Source organism: Ranitomeya imitator, chromosome 4 (genome assembly GCF_032444005.1).
Source record: "Ranitomeya imitator isolate aRanImi1 chromosome 4, aRanImi1.pri, whole genome shotgun sequence".
Classification (NCBI taxonomy): domain Eukaryota; kingdom Metazoa; phylum Chordata; class Amphibia; order Anura; family Dendrobatidae; genus Ranitomeya; species Ranitomeya imitator.
In genome coordinates this window covers 408,994,058-409,013,881 of record NC_091285.1, presented here as the reverse complement: position 1 = coordinate 409,013,881, position 19,824 = coordinate 408,994,058, and the positions used below count along the sequence as shown (strand labels likewise).

The 19,824-nt window shown below is 44.0% G+C and overlaps 1 protein-coding gene across 1 annotated transcript in view; it reads right to left on the bottom strand.

Moving 5' to 3' along the window:
- COPG2 (COPI coat complex subunit gamma 2) overlaps positions 1-19,824 on the bottom strand; it is a 90,936-nt gene that overhangs the window by 51,197 nt on the left and 19,915 nt on the right. The window contains exons 8-11 of the mRNA XM_069765366.1: positions 17,858-17,944; positions 13,805-13,962; positions 13,558-13,691; positions 3,233-3,300 (exon numbers count right to left, since the gene is read on the bottom strand). Of these exons, the coding sequence (XP_069621467.1) occupies positions 3,233-3,300; positions 13,558-13,691; positions 13,805-13,962; positions 17,858-17,944 (447 nt within the window). The remainder of the gene's footprint in view (positions 1-3,232; positions 3,301-13,557; positions 13,692-13,804; positions 13,963-17,857; positions 17,945-19,824) is intronic.

The window sequence follows — 19,824 nt, the reverse complement described above, 5'->3', positions numbered from 1 at the left end:
GCCAGAAAGAGTGGGCGGCGGTAACTGCTGGTGGGTGTAGCCAAAACTCCGGCCTGTATGAAGGGGAAAAGCCGGGGACTAAATTTGAAAACCTGCGGTTGCGGCCTGCAGCACCAAGACCGCTATTAGCGCCATTCTTAAGCCATACTCCTTCACTGAATTGCCGCACTGCAGACCACCCACGGACCCGGGCTTTAATGTGCAGACCTCCCATACCCCGGGGACCAGGACCCCTTAGCGCCTCGGCCCCCGCAGTGTACTCACGGTAGATGCGGTGGGGCCAGTGCTCAATCCACCGTCGCCATAGTCAGGGAGGGGGTGGAAAGCTTCTGCCGCTTTGCGTCATCCGCTATATCAGTGGTGATGCAGTGGGGGGCTGCACGGATGCCATACATATTTATGTCTGGCTATGCACCTGGCTCCAGGAGAGGTAGATGGAGGGCTACTCTATGTAGGCTCCATGTAGCCCATGTAGGGGAGAGATCGGAACGCGAAGGAACCGTCACCCGTAAGGTGAGCTCAGGGATGGCATCCAACGTTGCAGGAAAGGTACGGGAGGGATGCTCCACGTACTTTCCGGTTGATGATTCGGGGGAGATCGGAACCTAGAAAGGATCCGTCGCCCCCATTCGCTCCGTTAAGGGAAAAAATAGAATAAAAAGTAAAAAATTAAAATAAAAACGGTGGGGTCTGAAAGCAGACCCAAGTGCCTCCTACAGACACTAAGCAAGAACTGGTTCACTTACAGCCAGCAGGAGGGTGTATACTGCAGGGGAGGAGCTATTCTTTCTGTATTTGCTTAGTGTCCTCCTAGTGGCAGCAGCATAACACCCATGGTCCTGTGTCCTCCAATGAGGCGTAGGAGAAATTACATTGTGCTTCTGACTCGGATGTAGTTTTCCTTTTGTTCTCCCTTATTCCAGAGATATAGCCCCTTCTTTATCGAACTGGGAAAAGTTTTCAAGAAGATGCACACAGAATAATTGAGGATCACGCACACTTGCCTAATTAGACCAGATTTATATACAGGGAAGAGGGACCATATCTCAGGAAGAGAGAGGAACAGGAACAAAAGAAAAACGATATATTCAGGAGAACAGCGGCATTTACACCAGGTAAAACAATTACATAGCGGCATGAGACAGTTCCTCTATAAACCTTGGGTAATTACACATAACACAATGATTGTTAAATGTTGTAAGGACTTGGGTTACAACAGACAAGCATTTAATTATCATCCAGTTTATACTCTACTGTGATTTTTACACCTTTATTACTTCCTGTTAAGTTAAAGCAATACTCCTCCCACCAGAATTGTTATCCTCTTGATATATTGCAATCATCATATTATATAGCAGGTGTACTTACAATTGCTCATTTTACCTTTCTGCCCAGCTAATGCTTCCGGTTTCCTTTAGGTTCATGACAACACGTGATTAAAAACAAATTCGCTGACTCCTTCAAAGCTCTATGTAGAAACAGGAAGTCAATTTCCCTGTATGAGTCATCAGTCACTGCAAAAGCTCCTGGTAGGGGGGAGAAGGAAGGAGCTGGTCAGGAGTGGAAGAGGGGAATGATAAATGCAGGGACAAGAGACTTCCTGTTTCAACTTAGAGTAGGGAAAATAGAAGAATTAACTGGGAAGAAAGGCAAAATGAGCAATTGTAATGACACAGTGCTATATAATATGATGATTCCAATATCTTAACAGGATAAAAACTTTGATGGGAGTGCTTCTTTAAATAAGTGTTGCTTGGTTAGATGATATTGCAAAAAGATTTGCAGTACTCTGAGCCGCTGGTCATGTTGAAGTATGTTTGAAACCTAGGTAAAAAGGAAATTATCCCACAAATATTAACATAGAAATATGTTTTGTACTAAACACTATCCAAGCAGACACAACAGGATAGAAGAAAAAACTACTTGGAACAATAATCTAAAAATAAGAATTATTACACATAACTTAATAGTCCATTGAGCTGCAACCACACACATCAGTGCCAAAAGCCAATGTCAACTAAAATCAACAGGTTCAGTTGACTCATCTAATGTGCAGCCCTAACTTTACTGTGTCTACTCTTTATATAAAGTTGTCAAATAAAATGGCTATCTGCTGCTGTTTGTTCATTTGTCATTCATCAACAAAACACAGGCTAAATCTGTGCATATATGCGCTTAGGCTAACATCGTTTCATTCTATAAATTCATTCTATAAAAATATTAAAACTAGATGGAGGCCCGAAGCTATCGCATCGGGAGGGCAATAATGTCACAATGGGGACAGGCTTTGCAGCGTTGAGAATCTCTCCCCCCATGTGCTCACCCACCTATCCACTCTCTCTTTCCCCATGTGTTGACTTCTCCCGTCAGTGCTTTCTTTGACCTGTGTACCCCATGTGCTACCCCCCTTGTCTGCTCTCTCTTTCTCCACCACCAATACTGACATTACAGCAGGAGATCGCAGAGGATACATTTTGTGAGGTAAAATATTGTTTAAAAACAGTCAGGGAAATATTTTACCAGACAAAATGAATCCACTGTGATCCCCTGCTGTAATGTCAGTATTGTCTTTTGCTTCTTCCCCTGCCCAGGAGATGTGGTATGCTCCCTACACGGTCAGACACAGTGAATTTTTAAAATTAACTTTTGTTCATGAGAGAACCCCTTTAATGTGATCGGCTTCCTCTGCCTGTAGACACATCGCGCATCTGCCGCCGAGATCAGCCGAATGATTCACTGCGCCTGCGCAGAATTCGCGCAGGCGCAGTAAATCAGACCGCCGCCATCTTTGTGCAGACAGATCGATGCGGGCACATTAAAACTGCGCATGCACTCCTCCTGTACAAAAATGGTGGCGATCAGTGAATCATCCCGCCGGTGACATGTTCGCGATGGTGTTCCGCTGGTGGTACTGCGCAAGAGGCTGCGTACGGCGTACACAGTGTGTTGCGTATGGGGTATACAGTGTGTGCATGTTGTGTACGGTGTGTGTGTGTGTTGCATACTGCATATACTGCGTGTGTGTGTGTGGTGAGATGGTGTTCCGCTGGTGGTACCGCGCAAGAAGCTGGTACCACCAGCAGTTTCCATATCGAGACACCCATCACTTGGGTGTCCCAATATGGAGGTCAGTGAACTTCCGCCGCTTGTAATTCTGGGATCCGGACACATCTGGATGGAACAGGATGTGAAGACATTACAAGGTAAGTATATATTAAGATAGAACGCCTACCTTGTTAAGAGTCCTTACTGCAGCATATTTCAAAGCAGGTTTTGGAGAGCTGCAGAAGAGCTGCAGAACTGAAATAAAGGATAATATCAAGATTTTCACACAATGGTGTAATATATCATTTACATCTGCATAAATGAATATGAACATATTTTGTCCATATGCAAAAGATTTTTGTTAACATGACTGCACCCATGACAGCACCTTAACAGCTCGCCAATGATGCAGTCTCAGCGATCATGCCTTGATAGACATCACAAGACTGCTGAGGTCTGTGATCGCCTTTAACAAAAAAAAAATTTGGGGAAAAAGTGCGTCTTATAGTCAGAAAAATATGGTAAGTTGTTATGGTTGCTTTCTTTACTATCGCTATGCTGCACATTTTTCTCATACTGCAATACTCAACATACTTCCTTTGGCTGACCATCACAGCAATCTAAATTTTTATCACTGGGCTATTCACTGTGTCAAGGAGTGTCACTTTTGAACGTGAACCTTTTCTGTTAATCATTTTCATTTAATTAGGTGCATATCTAAAACAATCCTGCAATGTATATTGACTGTATACATGGCTCAATAGTTTATGCAACAAGAGTTACACACCCCTCTGACATGGTGTTTTAGGGTACGTTCACACTAGCGTTGTGCTAGTGTGCGTCGGCGCCGCGTCGGGCGACGCAGCGGCGACGCACGCGTCATGCGCCCCTATGTTTAACATGGGGGACGCATGCATTTTTGCTTGTTGCGTTTTGCGACAAATGCGTCTTTTTTGCCGCAAGCGTCGGACCAAGAAAACGCAACAAGTTGCATTTTTCTTGCGTCCGATTTTCGGCAAAAAACGACGCACGCGTCGCAAAACGCAGCGTTTTTGCGTGCGTTTTGCGGCGTTTTTCGTTGCGCTGTGCGTCGCCGAGGCGCACAACGCTAGTCTGAACGTAGCCTTACATTGCAATATGCACTTTTCTCTAATTATGAAATTATTATAATTTTTACCTTATACAGGTGTGGGATTGTGTGCACCTTACATTAATTCATGTGACTAATGTCATGGACATAAATATGCAACATACCCATTATAAAATATCTTGATCAATCATGTATATATTTGTAATCATCTGATTTCAGTGCAGCACGCCATTTTATTTTGTTCCGTGTATCATGTAACCCGAATTGCATATGGTTTTTAAATGAAATGACATTTTTACATTATGAATTAATTCAATTTTTTTATTGTAATCTTGTTTTCTATAAGATATAGGTATCAGCAATGTTGCAGCAATAATGATAAACTGTATTTTTCAGACTAGCCCCTTAATGATTGCCGATACGTCTTTTAACTGACCTGAGATATGAGAGAATAGCATCCTGATAGAGGTGACAATCCAGCAGCTGTCAGCTGTCGTCTATAGCTGACAACTTGCTGCATTAGCCAAGATCAGTGTTTGCACTGTCCAAATGTGTTTAACCCCTTAGATGCTGCTGTCAATAGTGACTACATCATACAAATGGTTAACAGAGTGTGGGGGCTTCCTCTTTATCCCAATTGGTGCCTTCAGATCACGATTGTGTGGTTCTGATGTTTGCGTGGCAATTCATGACCAAATAGCGGCTTTAGAGTCTGACGGATGTTGTAACCTGTTCAGAAGTTAGTGGCATTTAGGTGGTAAAAAACGGTAATTAGACCTACTGGTAATTGTATTTCCTGGAATCCATCCTGACAGCACCATTGGAGGGCGTCCTTCTTACCCTCAGTGGGACAGGAACAACAAGCGTTTAAAAGAACCCTCCCCATTCTACCTACCAGTGATTTTCTAAGTACCACATCTGGATGGATGCAAAAAAGAGAGTTTATTAACAGTTATACACCAATGTTACATCACATTAGTCAATAGTCTAAACTTGCATTGAGAGGGAACTAGTAGTTCTGTCAGGATGGACTCCTGGAAATACAATTACCGGTAGGTCTAATTACCGTTTTCCAGTTCACCACCTGACAGCACCATTGGAGGAATACCAAAGGATGGTAAACTAGGGTGGGACTACTGCATGTAATACTTTTCTACCAAAAGCTAACTGATCTGATGAGACATCTAATTTATAGTGTCTAGCAAAGGTAGAAAGACTGGTCCAAGTCGCCGCTCTACAAATTTGTTCTGCTGAGGCTCCCCCCTTCTCTGCCCATGATGTAGAGATAGCTCGAGTTGAGTGGGCTCTAAGAATATCCGGGGGATCTTTCCCTTGGTCTGTATACGCTAGGTTTATCATGGTTTTGATCCACCTAGCAATGGTTGATTTTGCTGCCTTACAACCTCTATTTGGACTCCCGTACTGTATGAACAAGTTAGCATCCCGTCTCCAACCTTCCGTCACCCTCAGGTATTTTAGAACAGTCTCCCTAACGTCAAGGTTATGGTAGACCCCTTCCTTTGTGTTTCTAGGGTGTTGGCAGAATGAAGGAAGGATTATCTCTTGATTTATATTTGTTGAGGACACTACCTTGGGGAGGAAGGCTGGGTTAAAGGTACCTTCACACTAAACGACGCTGCAGCGATCCAGACAACGATCCGGATCGCTGCAGCGTCGCTGTTTGGTCGCTGGAGAGCTGTCACACAGACAGCTCTCCAGCGACCAACGATGCCGGTAACCAGGGTAAACATTGGGTTACTAAGCGCAGGGCCGCGCTTAGTAACCCGATGTTTACCCTGGTTACCATCCTAAAAGTAAAAAAAACAAACGCTTCATACTTACCTACCGCTGTCTGTCCCCGGCGCTGTGCTTCTCTGTACTGGCTGTGAGCACAGCGGCCGGAAAGCAGAGCGGTGACGTCACCGCTCTGCTTTCCGGCCGCTGTGCTCACAGTGAGTGCAGGAAAGCAGAGTGCCGGGGACAGACAGCCGAAGGTAAGTATGAAGCGTTTTTTTTTTTTTTTACTTTTACAATGGTATCCAGGGTAAACATCAGGTTACTAAGCGCGGCCCTGCGCTTAGTAACCCGATGTTTACCCTGGTTACCAGCGAAGACATCGCTGAATCGGTGTCACACACGCCGATTCAGCGATGTCTGCGGGAGAGCCAGCGACCAAAGAAAGTGCTGGCCCTCTAGCCCCGACCAACGACATCACAGCAGGATTCTGATCGCTGCTGCGTGTCACACTGAACGATATCGCTAGCGAGGACGCTGCAACGTCACGGATCGCTAGCGATATCGTTTAGTGTGAAGGTACCTTAAGTCTTAAGACTACCCTGTCGTCAAAGATCTGAAGATATGGATCCTGAGTGGATAGAGCCTGCATCTCCCCCAATCTTCTGATAACAAGCACGGGGTTTTACACAGGGCATTAAGGACCAAGTTTAGGTCCCAAGGAGGAGTTGATTTTCTTACAAGTGGTCTCATTCTCTGTGTGGCCCTGGAAAATCTTGCTATCCAAGGATGGGAGGCTAGTGACATATCAAAAAAGACACTAAGCGCTGCAATCTGTACTTTCAAAGTACTAGGCCGGAGGCCCTTCTCAAAACCGAGTTGCAGGAAGTCGAGGATTCTGGGAATATCAGGTTTTGAAGTATCCACAGGAACCTCTCCTAGGAAGGAACAATAACGCTTCCAGATTTTGTTCTAGATTGCTGAGGTCACTGGCTTTCTGCTTGCCTGGAGTGTAGTAATGACATCCTCTGACAGGCCTCTGGATCTTAGGGTTTGCCGTTCAGGATCCAAGCAGATAGGTGTAGAGAGTCTGGGTCTTTGTGGAACACTGGCCCCTGTAGTAGAAGGTATTGCGGTATTAAGATTGGTTTCTCTGTTGACATTCTGGATAGTAGAGACAACCAGCTCCTTTTTGGCCAAAAAGGAACCACCAGGATTACGGTTGCTCTCTCGTCCTGTATCTTCCTGAGTGTCTTCTGTATCAGAGGAAGAGGCGGAAATGAATATAGGAGACCTTCTCCCCAATACTGCGACAAGGCGTCTACTCCTGTGGCTCCATCTAGAGGATTGAGAGAGAAAAATGCTCTGGTCTTTGCATTTAACCTGGTGGCAAAAAGATCCACCTGAGGTGTTCCCCACTGTTGGCACAGACTGTTGAATATTTCTGGGTTTAGCTCCCATTCTCCGGGATGTACAGGCGTTCTGCTCAAGAAGTCTGCTACCTGATTTTTGGCACCTTCCAGGTGAACTGCCGAGATGGATTTGACTGATTTCTCCGCCCATCTGAAGATCTGGTCTGCTAGGTGTTGCAGTGGTGGATGTTTCGGACCTCCTTGGTGTCTTAGAAATGCCATTGCTGTCACATTGTCGGACAGTATTCTTACATGTCTGTCTCTGACCTGTGACTGGGCCTGGTATAGCACCTTCCAGATCGCATACAGCTCCCTGAAATTTGATGACCTTGCGGCAATCTGAGGACTCCATTCTCCCTGGTAGTATGTCCTTTCTATATGTCCGCCCCATCCGAATTGACTGGCGTCTGTGGTAACCGTGACACAGGGATCGAGGACCCATGGAACTCCCACTTTTAGGTTCTTCGGTGTAGTCCACCAGGTTAGGGATTTCTTTCTTGACGGAGAAACAATCATCTTCTTGTCCAGAGAGTCCTGTCTCCTGTTCCAAGATTTCAAAATCTCTTTCTTTAACCCTAGTGAGTGGAATTGGCTCCATTTCACACAGGGTATACATGCCGTCATTAAGCCCAGAATCCTCATTGCCTCTCTTATGGAGGGGGTACTCCTTCTGAATTGGTGTATGTGCCTGATCAAGTCCTTCTGTCTGTCTTCTGGTAAGAAAGATGTTCTGGCGTTGGAATCTAATATGACCCTTCAAAAATTTCATTCTGGAATTTGGGACCAGGCATGATTTTTTCCAATTTTCACAATCCATCCCAGGTCCTGTAGAATGGGGAGTGTGAAGCTGCAGTCTAGTTTGAGAAGTTACTCCGACCTCGCCATTATCAGAAAGTCGTCCAGATATGGCACTATGGCAATATTCTGGTTCCTTAGATAGGCTACTACCTCTGACATTAGTTTGGTAAATATTCTGGGTGCTGAAGCAAGACCGAAAGAGAGATATCTGAACGGGAAGTGATACATTACTCCTTTGTTTATCAGGGCGAATCTCAGAAACTTTTGGTAGGAAGCGTGTATTGGGACATGGTAGTATGCATTGCATAGATCTAAGGTGCACATCACTATGTCTTTGTCTATGAGAGGCGTTGTGGACCTTATAGATTCCATCCTGAATCTTTTGTACCTGACCCACCTGTTCAAGGGTTTTAAATTTATGATCGTTCGGGAGTCTGCCGAAGTTTTTTTTTTTATTGAGAACAAGTGAGAATAAAGGCCCTTTCCTCTCTGCGAGACTGGTACCAGGATGATTGCCTCTAATTCCACATAGAGGAGTCTAAGAGCGGACAGGGTCTGGTTACTACAAATCTTATTGGGGGACGGTTGGAGAACTCTAGTTTGTACCCCTGAGCAACTACCTGCAGAATCCAAGGATTTGGGGATATTTTCTGCCACCTCCCTAGAAATTTCTGTAACCGACCTCCCACCTTGATGTCATTTATTTGGTTATCCTGCACCTGTACTTGGGAAGATGGAGTCTCTACCCTTTTCACCCTTGGGATAAGACCACCTCCCTGATTTCCCTTTGTAGTCTGTCTCTTCTGACCAGGTCGGGATCTACGAAAGGGCTGGAATTTTTTTGTGTTTTCCTCAGGGAACCCCTTTTTATCTGAGGCTTCTTCTAAAATGTCATCTACAATAGGCCCAAATACTTCCGTACAGTTTATTTTTTGATTGGATATCCCCTGACCAAGTCTTTTGCCAGATAGCCCTTCTGGCTGCGTTGGACAAAGATTCGCTTCTGGCGGCGAAGCGTACAGATTCTGCTGAAGCGTTTGCCATAAAGCCTGTTGCGAGTTTAAGTAACGGAAGAGATTTGAGAATAACATCTCTGGAGGTCTTAGCTTTGAGATGTTCCTTCAAATCGTCTATCCATAAATGCATGGACCGGGCTACTGATGTTGCAGCTATTTTGGCCCGTATTATTGCTGCCGAGGATTCCCAAGCAGTCCATCTGCTTTGTGATCCATTGGATCCTTTAAAGCGGAGGAATCTTCAAATGGAATTGAGGTCTTCTTTGCCAACTTTGCCAATGGAACATCAATCTTGGGAACTTCATCCCACACTTTAATATTCTCTGGATTATAAGGTAAACGGAGTGTGAAGTCTCTAGGCACTACTAGTCTCTTCTTCGCTTCCTGCCATCCTTCCAGAATCATGGAACGAATATAATTGTGGACTGGAAAAAACCTTTGTGACTTGAGCATGTAAACCGCCAAACATTTCATCCTGGATTGAGGTTTCCTCTGACGTGTCCTGTAACTGCATGGTGTTACGAACTGCATGAAGAAGCTCATCTGTATCTGCCACCGAGAAGAGATATCTTTTCCCTCTGCCCAATGATTCGTCTCTTCCTTCCTGGTCTGATTCTTCCGAATTGTCTTCTTCGGAAGAAGGACTAGACTCTCGGTCTTTTCCGTGATGTTTGCGGTTCTGACTGACTTGTCTGGGGAAGATTCAGGCTCGAGATGGATGCCTGAACCTCCTGATGAATCATTGTTCTCATACTGGTTAATAACGCAGTCTGTTCATCACCCACAATCTTAGATGTGCACGACTTGCATAGTGGCTTCCGCCAATTTTCTGGGAATTTAGCTGCACATATAAGGAATTTATTTTTCCCGAATTTTTTCCTTTCAGGTGCGGGGATGAGAGGTTCTGCCTAGAATACATAGAGATACCAGCAGTAGATAGGGAAGTAGGGGGAGGGGGTGAGCATTATGGTATGGCTTAGATTAGCCCACTCACGTGCCCCTGTAGCTGGTCAGTCCCCTCAGGTCTGGCTGTGTCTTCCATAGTGAAGATAGTTTAGCCGAGTGCTCTTTCTCAGGATGGCCGGCGGCATAAAGACCCTCCTGTGACATTTATATAGGTTTTACCTGGTTGATCCTGGCCTCCTTACCGCGTCCCTGCAGCTGACCGTGCTCCAAGGCCTCTCCTGAGGCCGGCGCTGCTGCTGGAGTCCCGCGCTCCGGCGTGACCGGAAGTGACGCGGCCCCCGGGAGTGGCTGCTTGATGGAAGCGGTCTGTGGAGAAGAAAGCGGCCGCATGCTGGGAATCCGTCGCTGCTGGAAGCGACCGCCGCATTCACACCCCAACACCCAGATGCCCGGACCGAGAGCCCTCTGTACGGAGGAAGCGGACCCGACCCCAGGAGCAGTGCTACACTGGGGAGGATGAGGGACCCCCCATCGCAGGTATCGGACGCAGATATCTTGCGGCAGGGAAGGGAAAGGCTGGGCCCCCCCGATCCCCACCATCTGCACAGCACCGTCGGAGGAAAAGCTTGCCGTTCTTATCCACAGTGGGACAGGAAAAACACTGGTTGGTGGAGTGGGGTGGGACAGGAACAACAAGCGGTTAGCTTGTTGTTCTTGTCCCACTAAGGGTAAGAAGGAGGTCCTCCAATGGTGCTGTCAGGTGGTAAACTGGAAATACACATTTTCATTCCTGTCATGCCACTTTGCATTAATTCCTGAAAATCACCTGAAGGGTTAATAAACTAACCGATTGCAGTTTTCAATATGTCAGGGGGTGCAGTTTTTAAAATGGTATAAATTTCAGGGGTTTTCCAATATATGGGACCCCTAAAGGCACTTCAAACACGGACAGGTCCCTAAAAAAATAAATTTTGTAAATTTCCTTGAAAAAAATAAAAAAAAATATTCCTACATTTTTAAACCTCATAAAATGCTAACAAAATAAAAAAACATTTTAGAAATGGTGCTGATGTAATGCAGACATGTGGGAAATGTCATTTATTAAAGGGAAACTGTCACCCCCAAAGTCGAAGAAGAGCTAAGCCCACCAGCATCAGGTGTTTATCTACAGCATTCTGTAATGCTGTAGATAAGCCCCCGATGTATCCTGAAAGATGAGAAAAAGAGGTTAGATTATACTCACCTGGGCGGGCGGTCCGATGGGTGTCGCGGTCCTGTCTGGGGCCTCCTATCTCCATAGGATGACGTCGTCTTCTTGTCTTCATGCTGCGGCTCCGGCGCAGGCGTACTTCGTCTGCCCTGTTGAGGACAGAGCAAAGTACTGCAGTGCGCAGGTGCTGGGCCTCTCTGACCTTTCCCGTGAGCCGCAGCGTGAAGACAAGAAGAGGACGTCATCGTAAGAAGATGGGAGGCTCCGGACCGCGACGCCCATCACACCGGACCGCAGTGGGTCTGCCCCTGGGTGAGTATAATCTAACCTCTTTTTCTCATCTTTTAGGATACATCGGGGGCTTATCTACAGCATTACAGAATGCTGTACATAAGACCCTGATGCCGGTGGGCTAAGCTCATCTTCGATTTTGGATGACAGGTTCCCTTTAATGTTTTGCTGTGGTTTGACTATCTGGATTGAAGGGATAATCATTCAAAGTTTGAAAATTGCTTTTTTTTTTTTTTTTTTCTCAAATTTCTGATTTTTTTTTATAAACACAAAACATATCAACCTAAATATACCATTATCATAAAGTATAATGTGCCATAAAAAAATAATCTCAAAATCACTGGGATTTGTTGAAGCATTCCAGAGTTATTACCACATAAAGTGACACTGGTCAGATTTCAAAAATTTTGCGCCGTCACTAAGGGGCTAGAAGAGACACCACATTTTTAGACAGCAGAAATTAGGAAAAACATTTTTTTTTCTATTAATTAAAACTTCCGTGGCCAAATAAAAGGAAACCCGAGCAAATTCACTCATCTCTAGTCATTATCAACAATTTTAATGTACTAGGGTAGAATAGGGAGGTAATAAATCTATTGTCAGTGTCTCTCTGCAGTGTTATATACACACAACACAGGTCTGCCACAAAGACATACACAGCTCTGCTAGATGCATACAGACATACACAGCTCTTCTACATGCACATAAACACTCACAGTTCTGCTACACGCATATATAGACATACACAGCTATGCTACATGAACAGCTCTGCTACATGCACATATAGACACACACAACACATTACCACATCCTGCATTTACTGATCAGGGCCTGTAGAGAGGATGCAACTGAGCAGTTGCAGGACCTTCCGCTTGATTAACTCAAGCACTTTTAAGTCATGTGACCAGTCACATAGTAACATAGTAACATAGTAACATAGTTAGTAAGGCCGAAAAAAGACATTTGTCCATCCAGTTCAGCCTATATTCCATCATAATAAATACCCAGATCTACGTCCTTCTACAGAACCTAATAATTGTATGATACAATATTGTTCTGCTCCAGGAAGACATCCAGGCCTCTCTTGAACCCCTCGACTGAGTTCGCCATCACCACCTCCTCAGGCAAGCAATTCCAGATTCTCACTGCCCTAACAGTAAAGAATCCTCTTCTATGTTGGTGGAAAAACCTTCTCTCCTCCAGACGCAAAGAATGCCCCCTTGTGCCCGTCACCTTCCTTGGTATAAACAGATCCTCAGCGAGATATTTGTATTGTCCCCTTATATACTTATACATGGTTATTAGATCGCCCCTCAGTCTTTTTTCTAGACTAAATAATCCTAATTTCGCTAATCTATCTGGGTATTGTAGTTCTCCCATCCCCTTTATTAATTTTCTGAAAAGTGCTGTAATTCCTAGTGCAGAAGGTCCTGCAGCTGCTCAGCTCCTGCAGCCTCCTTTCAGTACCGGTATCTTCCTCTCCTACTCTGTACCGATGACACAGATCAGTGTCAGACAGGAGGAGTGCACAGCTCTCTCTGATCTCAAGGACGCAGTGTCAGCGATCTCATCCATCACAGGAAGCTACCTCCTGACTATAAGATGCACACACTTTTTAACAATAGTTTTTCTAGTTAAAAATGGTGTCATATAGATAGCCTCCTACTGACACTAAGCTTGAACTGGTTCAGCTGGAGCCAGTGTGTGTGGCTTATAATGCACAGGAGGAGCTAATCTTTTTGTGTCTACTTAGTGTCAGCAGCATAAACCCATGGTCCTGTGTCCCCCAATGAGGCGAAGGGGAAATACGGTATAACACCCCTTTAACCTCTGAAAAAATAACTGTTCATTAAGTGTATGGTAAATCCTGGACAGTAGGCTTCAAGAAACGTCTTGTATATATACTTGGCACTGAATACATATCAGAGATGTCAGAGGGTGCTGTACATATCGTGCTCGTGCAACTGTTGTTGCTTTAAAGGATGGAAAGGTGGAAAGATGGCTGATAAACACTATAGTCATAAAGAATTGTGAGGCAAGGAATTGAACACATACCAGAGACTGCTGGGGCCAGCTCCCTCGCCGTGCAGTTGGGCAGGTGAATAATTGCTGAAGCTGCTTCATAAATTACCATTTCATGTTTGTTTCTAAGGCAGCTCTCAATGAAGTCAAACAGAGGGCTGGTATGCCTACGGAAAACAAAGAAAGTGCGTTCCTTTTAAAGAAGCTACCTAAATGCCAGAGCGTATTGAGTATATAGTCTATATGCACTGCACTATATACAGAACATTATAATTCTCACCCTTCATCAGATTCTTCCAGCAAACGACTAGCGATTCGAATTAACATGCAGTATGCAAAAGGAGACTTGAGGCCAGACTTCGTAAACTTGTTAATCATTTTAGCAACAGCAAGACGGTCGTTTTTCCTCAGGTAGTAGAGAAGTCCCAGTGCATGGTACTGTCAAAAACACAAGATTTATCAACCAATATTGACATTAAAATTGTGAACTGGACTATAAATGCCACATTTATATAAATAAAAAAAACACTCAACGGGAAAAAATACACACTCTACTAACCAGAACACACTATACTAAGGGAAAAAATACACACTCTACTAACCAGAACACACTATACTAAAATAGAATTACAAATCATAAATTGAAAAGTAGCTCTACTCAATAAGCAAGGATACTCTCTCTACCACCACTTACAGGTGGTTAGTAGAGGTGAGCAAACCCAAACTGTAAAGTTCAGGGTTTGTACCAGACACCTAGTGTCCCGTGAGAAGTCAGTGATTGGTGTTCAGCACTGAAGTCCATTTTAGTGTTCGAAGTTACAGGAGAAAAAGAACCCTAGCTCTAACTATGACCATTTCACAGCACCAAAGTCCAGGTCCCCATCAACTTCTATGGGGTTTGGGTAGAATTCTGCGACCTGAACCGAACCCGACGAACTCCAACATCCACAGGTCCGCTCATCCCTAGTGGCTAGCATGTAAGGAAATATTAAGACCTTGAATCTTTAAAACATTTAAAAAAAATACATAAAAATGAATCATCTTGCTTAAGTTTTGAGGGCAAAGAGATAAAAAAATAGAGATGTGCTCATTTACTATAGTAAGCTCACAAAAAATAGAGGACTACGCACACCGACGACATGCTCGGCACCAGTATGTACTACAATGTCTAAACGAGCTGCAGGTCTCCTAGCCCAAACTGAAAAGCTTTATACATGCCAATTTGGCAACTGAGATGGGTCAATAGACTGCGACCACTACAGACATTGTGGTCTGTCCTCAGACCATGAATGTTGGATGTGCAAAGCAGGATTTATAACAAGGAGAGGTGAGTTTTAGTTGTTACCTTCAGTCACATTTGACAAGTGTGTGTGTTAGCAAGTGTGGCAATTATTTTTCAGAATCTTGTGTAAAAATTGTAGAAAATAATTTTTGCACCTGAAAAGGTCACCAGTAAAAGTTACTCCGCTTTTCAAAGCAATTAACTGTAATAACTTCAGAATTAAACCCATAAATCGATGGTAAAGCAGCAAATAAACTGAGTTAAATGTATGAACAACAAGGAGAAACAGTATAGATTGCCAATAGTAACAAATGTTATTAAACACAATGCAAAGTATTGTATAAGAGGAGTCAATAGTATATAATAATAATAATAATTTTTATTTATATAGCGCCAACATATTCCGCAGCGCTTTATATACTCGAGTATAAGCCGAGATTTTCAGCCCATTTTTTGGGCTGAAAGTCCCCCTCTCGGCTTATACTCAAGTCATACCCAGGGGTCGGCATGGGAGGGGGAGCAGGGGCTGTCTAATTATACTCACCTACTCCCTACTCCTGGCGTGGTCCCTGCAGGTCCCTGGCTTCCCCGGCAGCTTCTTCCTGTAGTGAGCTGTCACATGGTACCTCCCATAGGGGTGTAGCCGCATATTCATTACTGTAATGAGCGGTAATGGTGACCGCTCAGTACAGCAAGAAGCTGGGGCGCCGGGAAGCAGGGACTGCGCCAGGAGCGGGTGAGTATAATGGGGAGCGCTGCGCGATATTCACCTGCTCCCCGTTCTGGGCGCCGCTCCCTCTTTAGCGTCTTCTGCAGTGACGCTCAGGTCAGAGGGCGCGGTGACGTGGATAGTGCGCGCCCTCTGCCTGAATGTCAGTGCAGAAGACACTGAAGACGGAGCGGCGCCGGAACGTGGAGCAGGTGAATATTGCAAATGCCGAGGGCCTGAGCGGAGAGGTGAGTATGTGTTTTTTTTTTTTTAATCGCAGCAACAGCAAATGGAGCAAGTGTCTGTATGGAGCATCTATGGGGCCATAACGTTTGTGCAGCACTATATGGGGCAAGTGTCTGTATGGGGCCATAACGTTTGTGCAGCACTATATGGGGCAAGTGTCTGTATGGGAGTATCTTATGGGGCCATAATGTTTGGGCAGCAATACATGGGGCAAATATCTTTATGGAGCATCTTATCGGGCCATAATTAACGTTTGTGGAGCATTATATGGGGCAAGTGTCTGTATGGAGCATCTTATGGGGCCATAATCAAGGTTTGTGCAGCACTATATGGAGCAAATATCTTTATGGAGCATCTTATGGGGCCATAATCAAAATTTGTGCAGCATTATATTGGGCAAATGTGTCTATGGAGCATCTTATGGGGCCATTATTAACCTTTAAGCAGGATTATTTGGGGCATATTTTAATATGGAGCATCTTGTGGGGCCATCATAAACTTTATGGAGCATTATATGGGGCTCCTGTTTCAATATGGATATTCAAAAACACAACCTACTGATGTCTCTATTAATTTTACTTTTATTGGTATCTATTTTTACTTCTGACATTTACCTGTAGCTGCTGCATTTCCCAACCTAGGCTTTTGTGGCAAACTTGGGGGGGGAGGGGGGTTGTCAGCTTATACTCGAGTATATATACGGTAAGTAGTCAATGGGATACAATGCTCCCTAACAATTCTATGGCTAATGGTATACAAATAGTTAAAGAGGCAGCACTTATATGGATGAAAAGGTGATGAGTGTGGCGTCTCCGCTGCCACAACACACGTTTCGCTTCTTTGTCACCTTCGCTTTCTGATGAAGAAGCTAAAATATGCGTTGGGGTGGCGGGGATGCCACACTCATCTTTCCAACCATGTAATTGCTGCCTCTTTTATAATTTATATACCATTAGCCACAGAATTGTTAGGGAGCATTATATACCATTGACTACTTATATACTATTAGCTCCTCTTCTACAACACTGTGCATGCACCCCCATCACTTTATATTCTAATACTGTGCTGGCTATCCTAGCTTGGCTAGCAGTCACCTTAATTATAGTAACTTACTGTATGATTTTAATTGTGTTTTATCGATGTGAATACTTTTCTGCCCAATGATGAAAGAAGTATTCTAGGAGTGATACCATTATTGGCTAACCAGAAAATAATATGTTTGCAAGCTTTCAGAGCACAGTGGCTCCTTCTTCAGGCTGAATTACAAATAGATTAATAAGAAAAAAGCACAATATTTAAAGAATAGTACAGCAGGACATTTGTTAGGGGGTGGGAAGTGTGATGAGTCCATACATAAGCCAAGATAATCAAATTAGGCATTTTCTTACAAATGGAGAGGCAATGGGAACAATGTTCTTAGTTATCTGGAGTATGTCAGGTGTAGGTGTGAATTGTATCCATGTAGTGACTCATAAATCCAGGTATTAAATCGAGTCCTAGTGTCAATGAATTAAACATATTTATTAGTTTGTATTCCCAAATTTTTCTTTCCCTGTGGTCCTTAAAATGACCTTTTAGTATTAAGACTTTTAAATCTGTCATACTGTGTCCAGGTCCAGAGAGCCTCTGGACTCATCAGTGGACATATCACACTTCCCACCCCCTAAGAAACGTCATGCTGTACTATTCTTTAAATATTGTGCTTTTTTCTTATTAATCTATTTGTAATCTTGCCTGAAGAAGGAGCCTCTGTGCTCTGAAAGCTTGCAAACATTTTCTGGTTAGCCAATAAAGGTATCACTCCTGGAATACTTCTGTCATTATTGGGCAGAAAACTATACAATTTGTTATTGTACATCATAATTGAGTTTTAGAATTTTTTTTTTGGGGGGGGGCAATCGATACGGTTGCTCCTTGTTGTTCCTCATAGCTATTAACTGGCAGATCTGCAAAGCTAGCGCACAATTTATTGTCGAAGAGGAGGTGATGCCAGCTAGCTGGATCTTCTACAAAAGCACCAAGAAATTACATGTGGCAAAGTGAAAAATCTGAGAAATAAACACACAGCAGTAAATGATTTAGGGGAAAAAAAATACCTGAACCATGATGTTGTCACTAGATGCAGCCTCCTGAGCCTCATTAATCCAGCGCTTCACCACGTCATAACTTATTTTCATCATATGCTGGTAAAAAGAAAAGATGCATGTCAGTAACATTCCTATACCACAGTTTGGACATAAATGCCAAAGGGACAGATAAAGTGGTTCCTCTGTGTTGCTGCTGAAAATCCATGGAATTAATCCAGGAGACTCAATAAATAGGAAGCTTTTTAATATCTACATGTTTAAAAGTCTTCAGACTTAAGAGTTATAGAATGGTAGAGTAGGCAGGGAACTCCTGGGTCATCTGGTCCAGCCCCCTACTCAAAGCAGGATTCACTAAATCATCCCAGACAAATGTCTGTCCAGCCTCTGTTTGAAGACTTCCATTGAAGGAGCACTCGCCACCTCTCATGGCAACCTGTTCCACTAGTTAATACTCTCACTGTCAAAAAGTTTTTTCTAATATCTAAGCTGTGTCTCCTACCATTCAGTTTTATCCCATTGATTCTAGTCTTTCCTTGTGAGAATAAAGCTGATCCCTCTACAGTGTGACAGCCCTTGAGATATTTGTAGACAGCTATTAGGTCTCCTCTCAGTCTTCTTTCCTGTAAGATAAACATTCCCAAATCCTCTAACATTGTTTGCAGACCACTCACCATTCTGGCTGCTCTTCTCTGACCTTGTTCCAGTTTGCTCATGAATCTTTTAAAATGTTGTGCCCAGAACTGGACACAGTATTCTAGATGAGGTCTGACCAAAGAGGAGTAGAGGGGGAAACTTACTTCACGTGATCTAGACTGTATGCTTCTGTTAATTCAACTCATTTCACATGTGCTGTTGCTTAGCCCTATTCCTCCCATTCTGCATATGCTTTTTTCATTTTTCTTGCCCAGATGTAGGACTTTGCATGTCTCCCTGTTAAAAACCATTCTGTTAAGTTGATGCCTATAGTTTCATTTTGTTAAGCCTTTTAAGTTAAGATTCAATTTGTCAAGCTCTTCTCTAGTATTAGCTATCCCTCCTAGCTTTGTGTCAACAGCAAATTTAATCAGTTTACCTTCAATTCCTAAAGGTACTGTCACACTAAACGATATCGCTAGCGATCCGTGACGTTGCAGCGTCCTGGCTAGCGATATCGTTCAGTTTGACAAACAGCAGCGATCAGGATCCTGCTGTGATGTCGTTGGTCGCTGCAGAAAGTCCAGCACTTTATTTAGTCGCTGGACTCCCTGCAGACATCGCAGAATCGGCGTGTGTGACGCCGATTCAGCGATGTCTTCGCTGGTAACCAGGGTAAACATCGGGTTCCTAAGCGCAGGGCCGCGCTTAGTAACCCGATGTTTACCCTGGTTACCAGCGTAAAAGTAAAAAAAAAACACTACATACTTACCTTCCGCTGTCTGTCGGCGCTCTGCTTCTCTGCCCTGTGTAAGCACAGCGGCCGGAAAGCAGAGCGGTGACGTCTTTCCTGGTATAGAAGTCAGACTCACTGGCCTATACTTCCCTGGGTCCAACTTCTTCCCCTTTCTGAAGACAAGGACAACATTTGCTCTTCTCCAGTCTTCTGGAACTTCTCCTGTTCTCCAACAATTTTCAAAGATTATGGAGAGTGGTTCAATAATTTCCTCTGCTATCTCCTTCAGTACCCTAGGATGTAATTCATCTGGAATTGGAGACTTGAATTAATCCCTCCTATCCATTTTTGAGTCCCTTAAAATCTGCCTTTATGAAATCCAACCTTGAAGTCTGAGTCTTCACAGGTCTTCCTCCTATAGTTATCCAAAATTCTATGATAGCATGATCGTTGCCTCCTAGGGTCCCAGCCACCCTAACCTCCTTCAACCATTTCCTCTCTGTTGATAAGGATTATATTCAAGGTAGCAGAACCCCTTGTTTTCTTCTATATCTTTTGGAAGATAAAATTGTCAGGAAGAGAGGATAAGAATTTGATGGACCTGTTA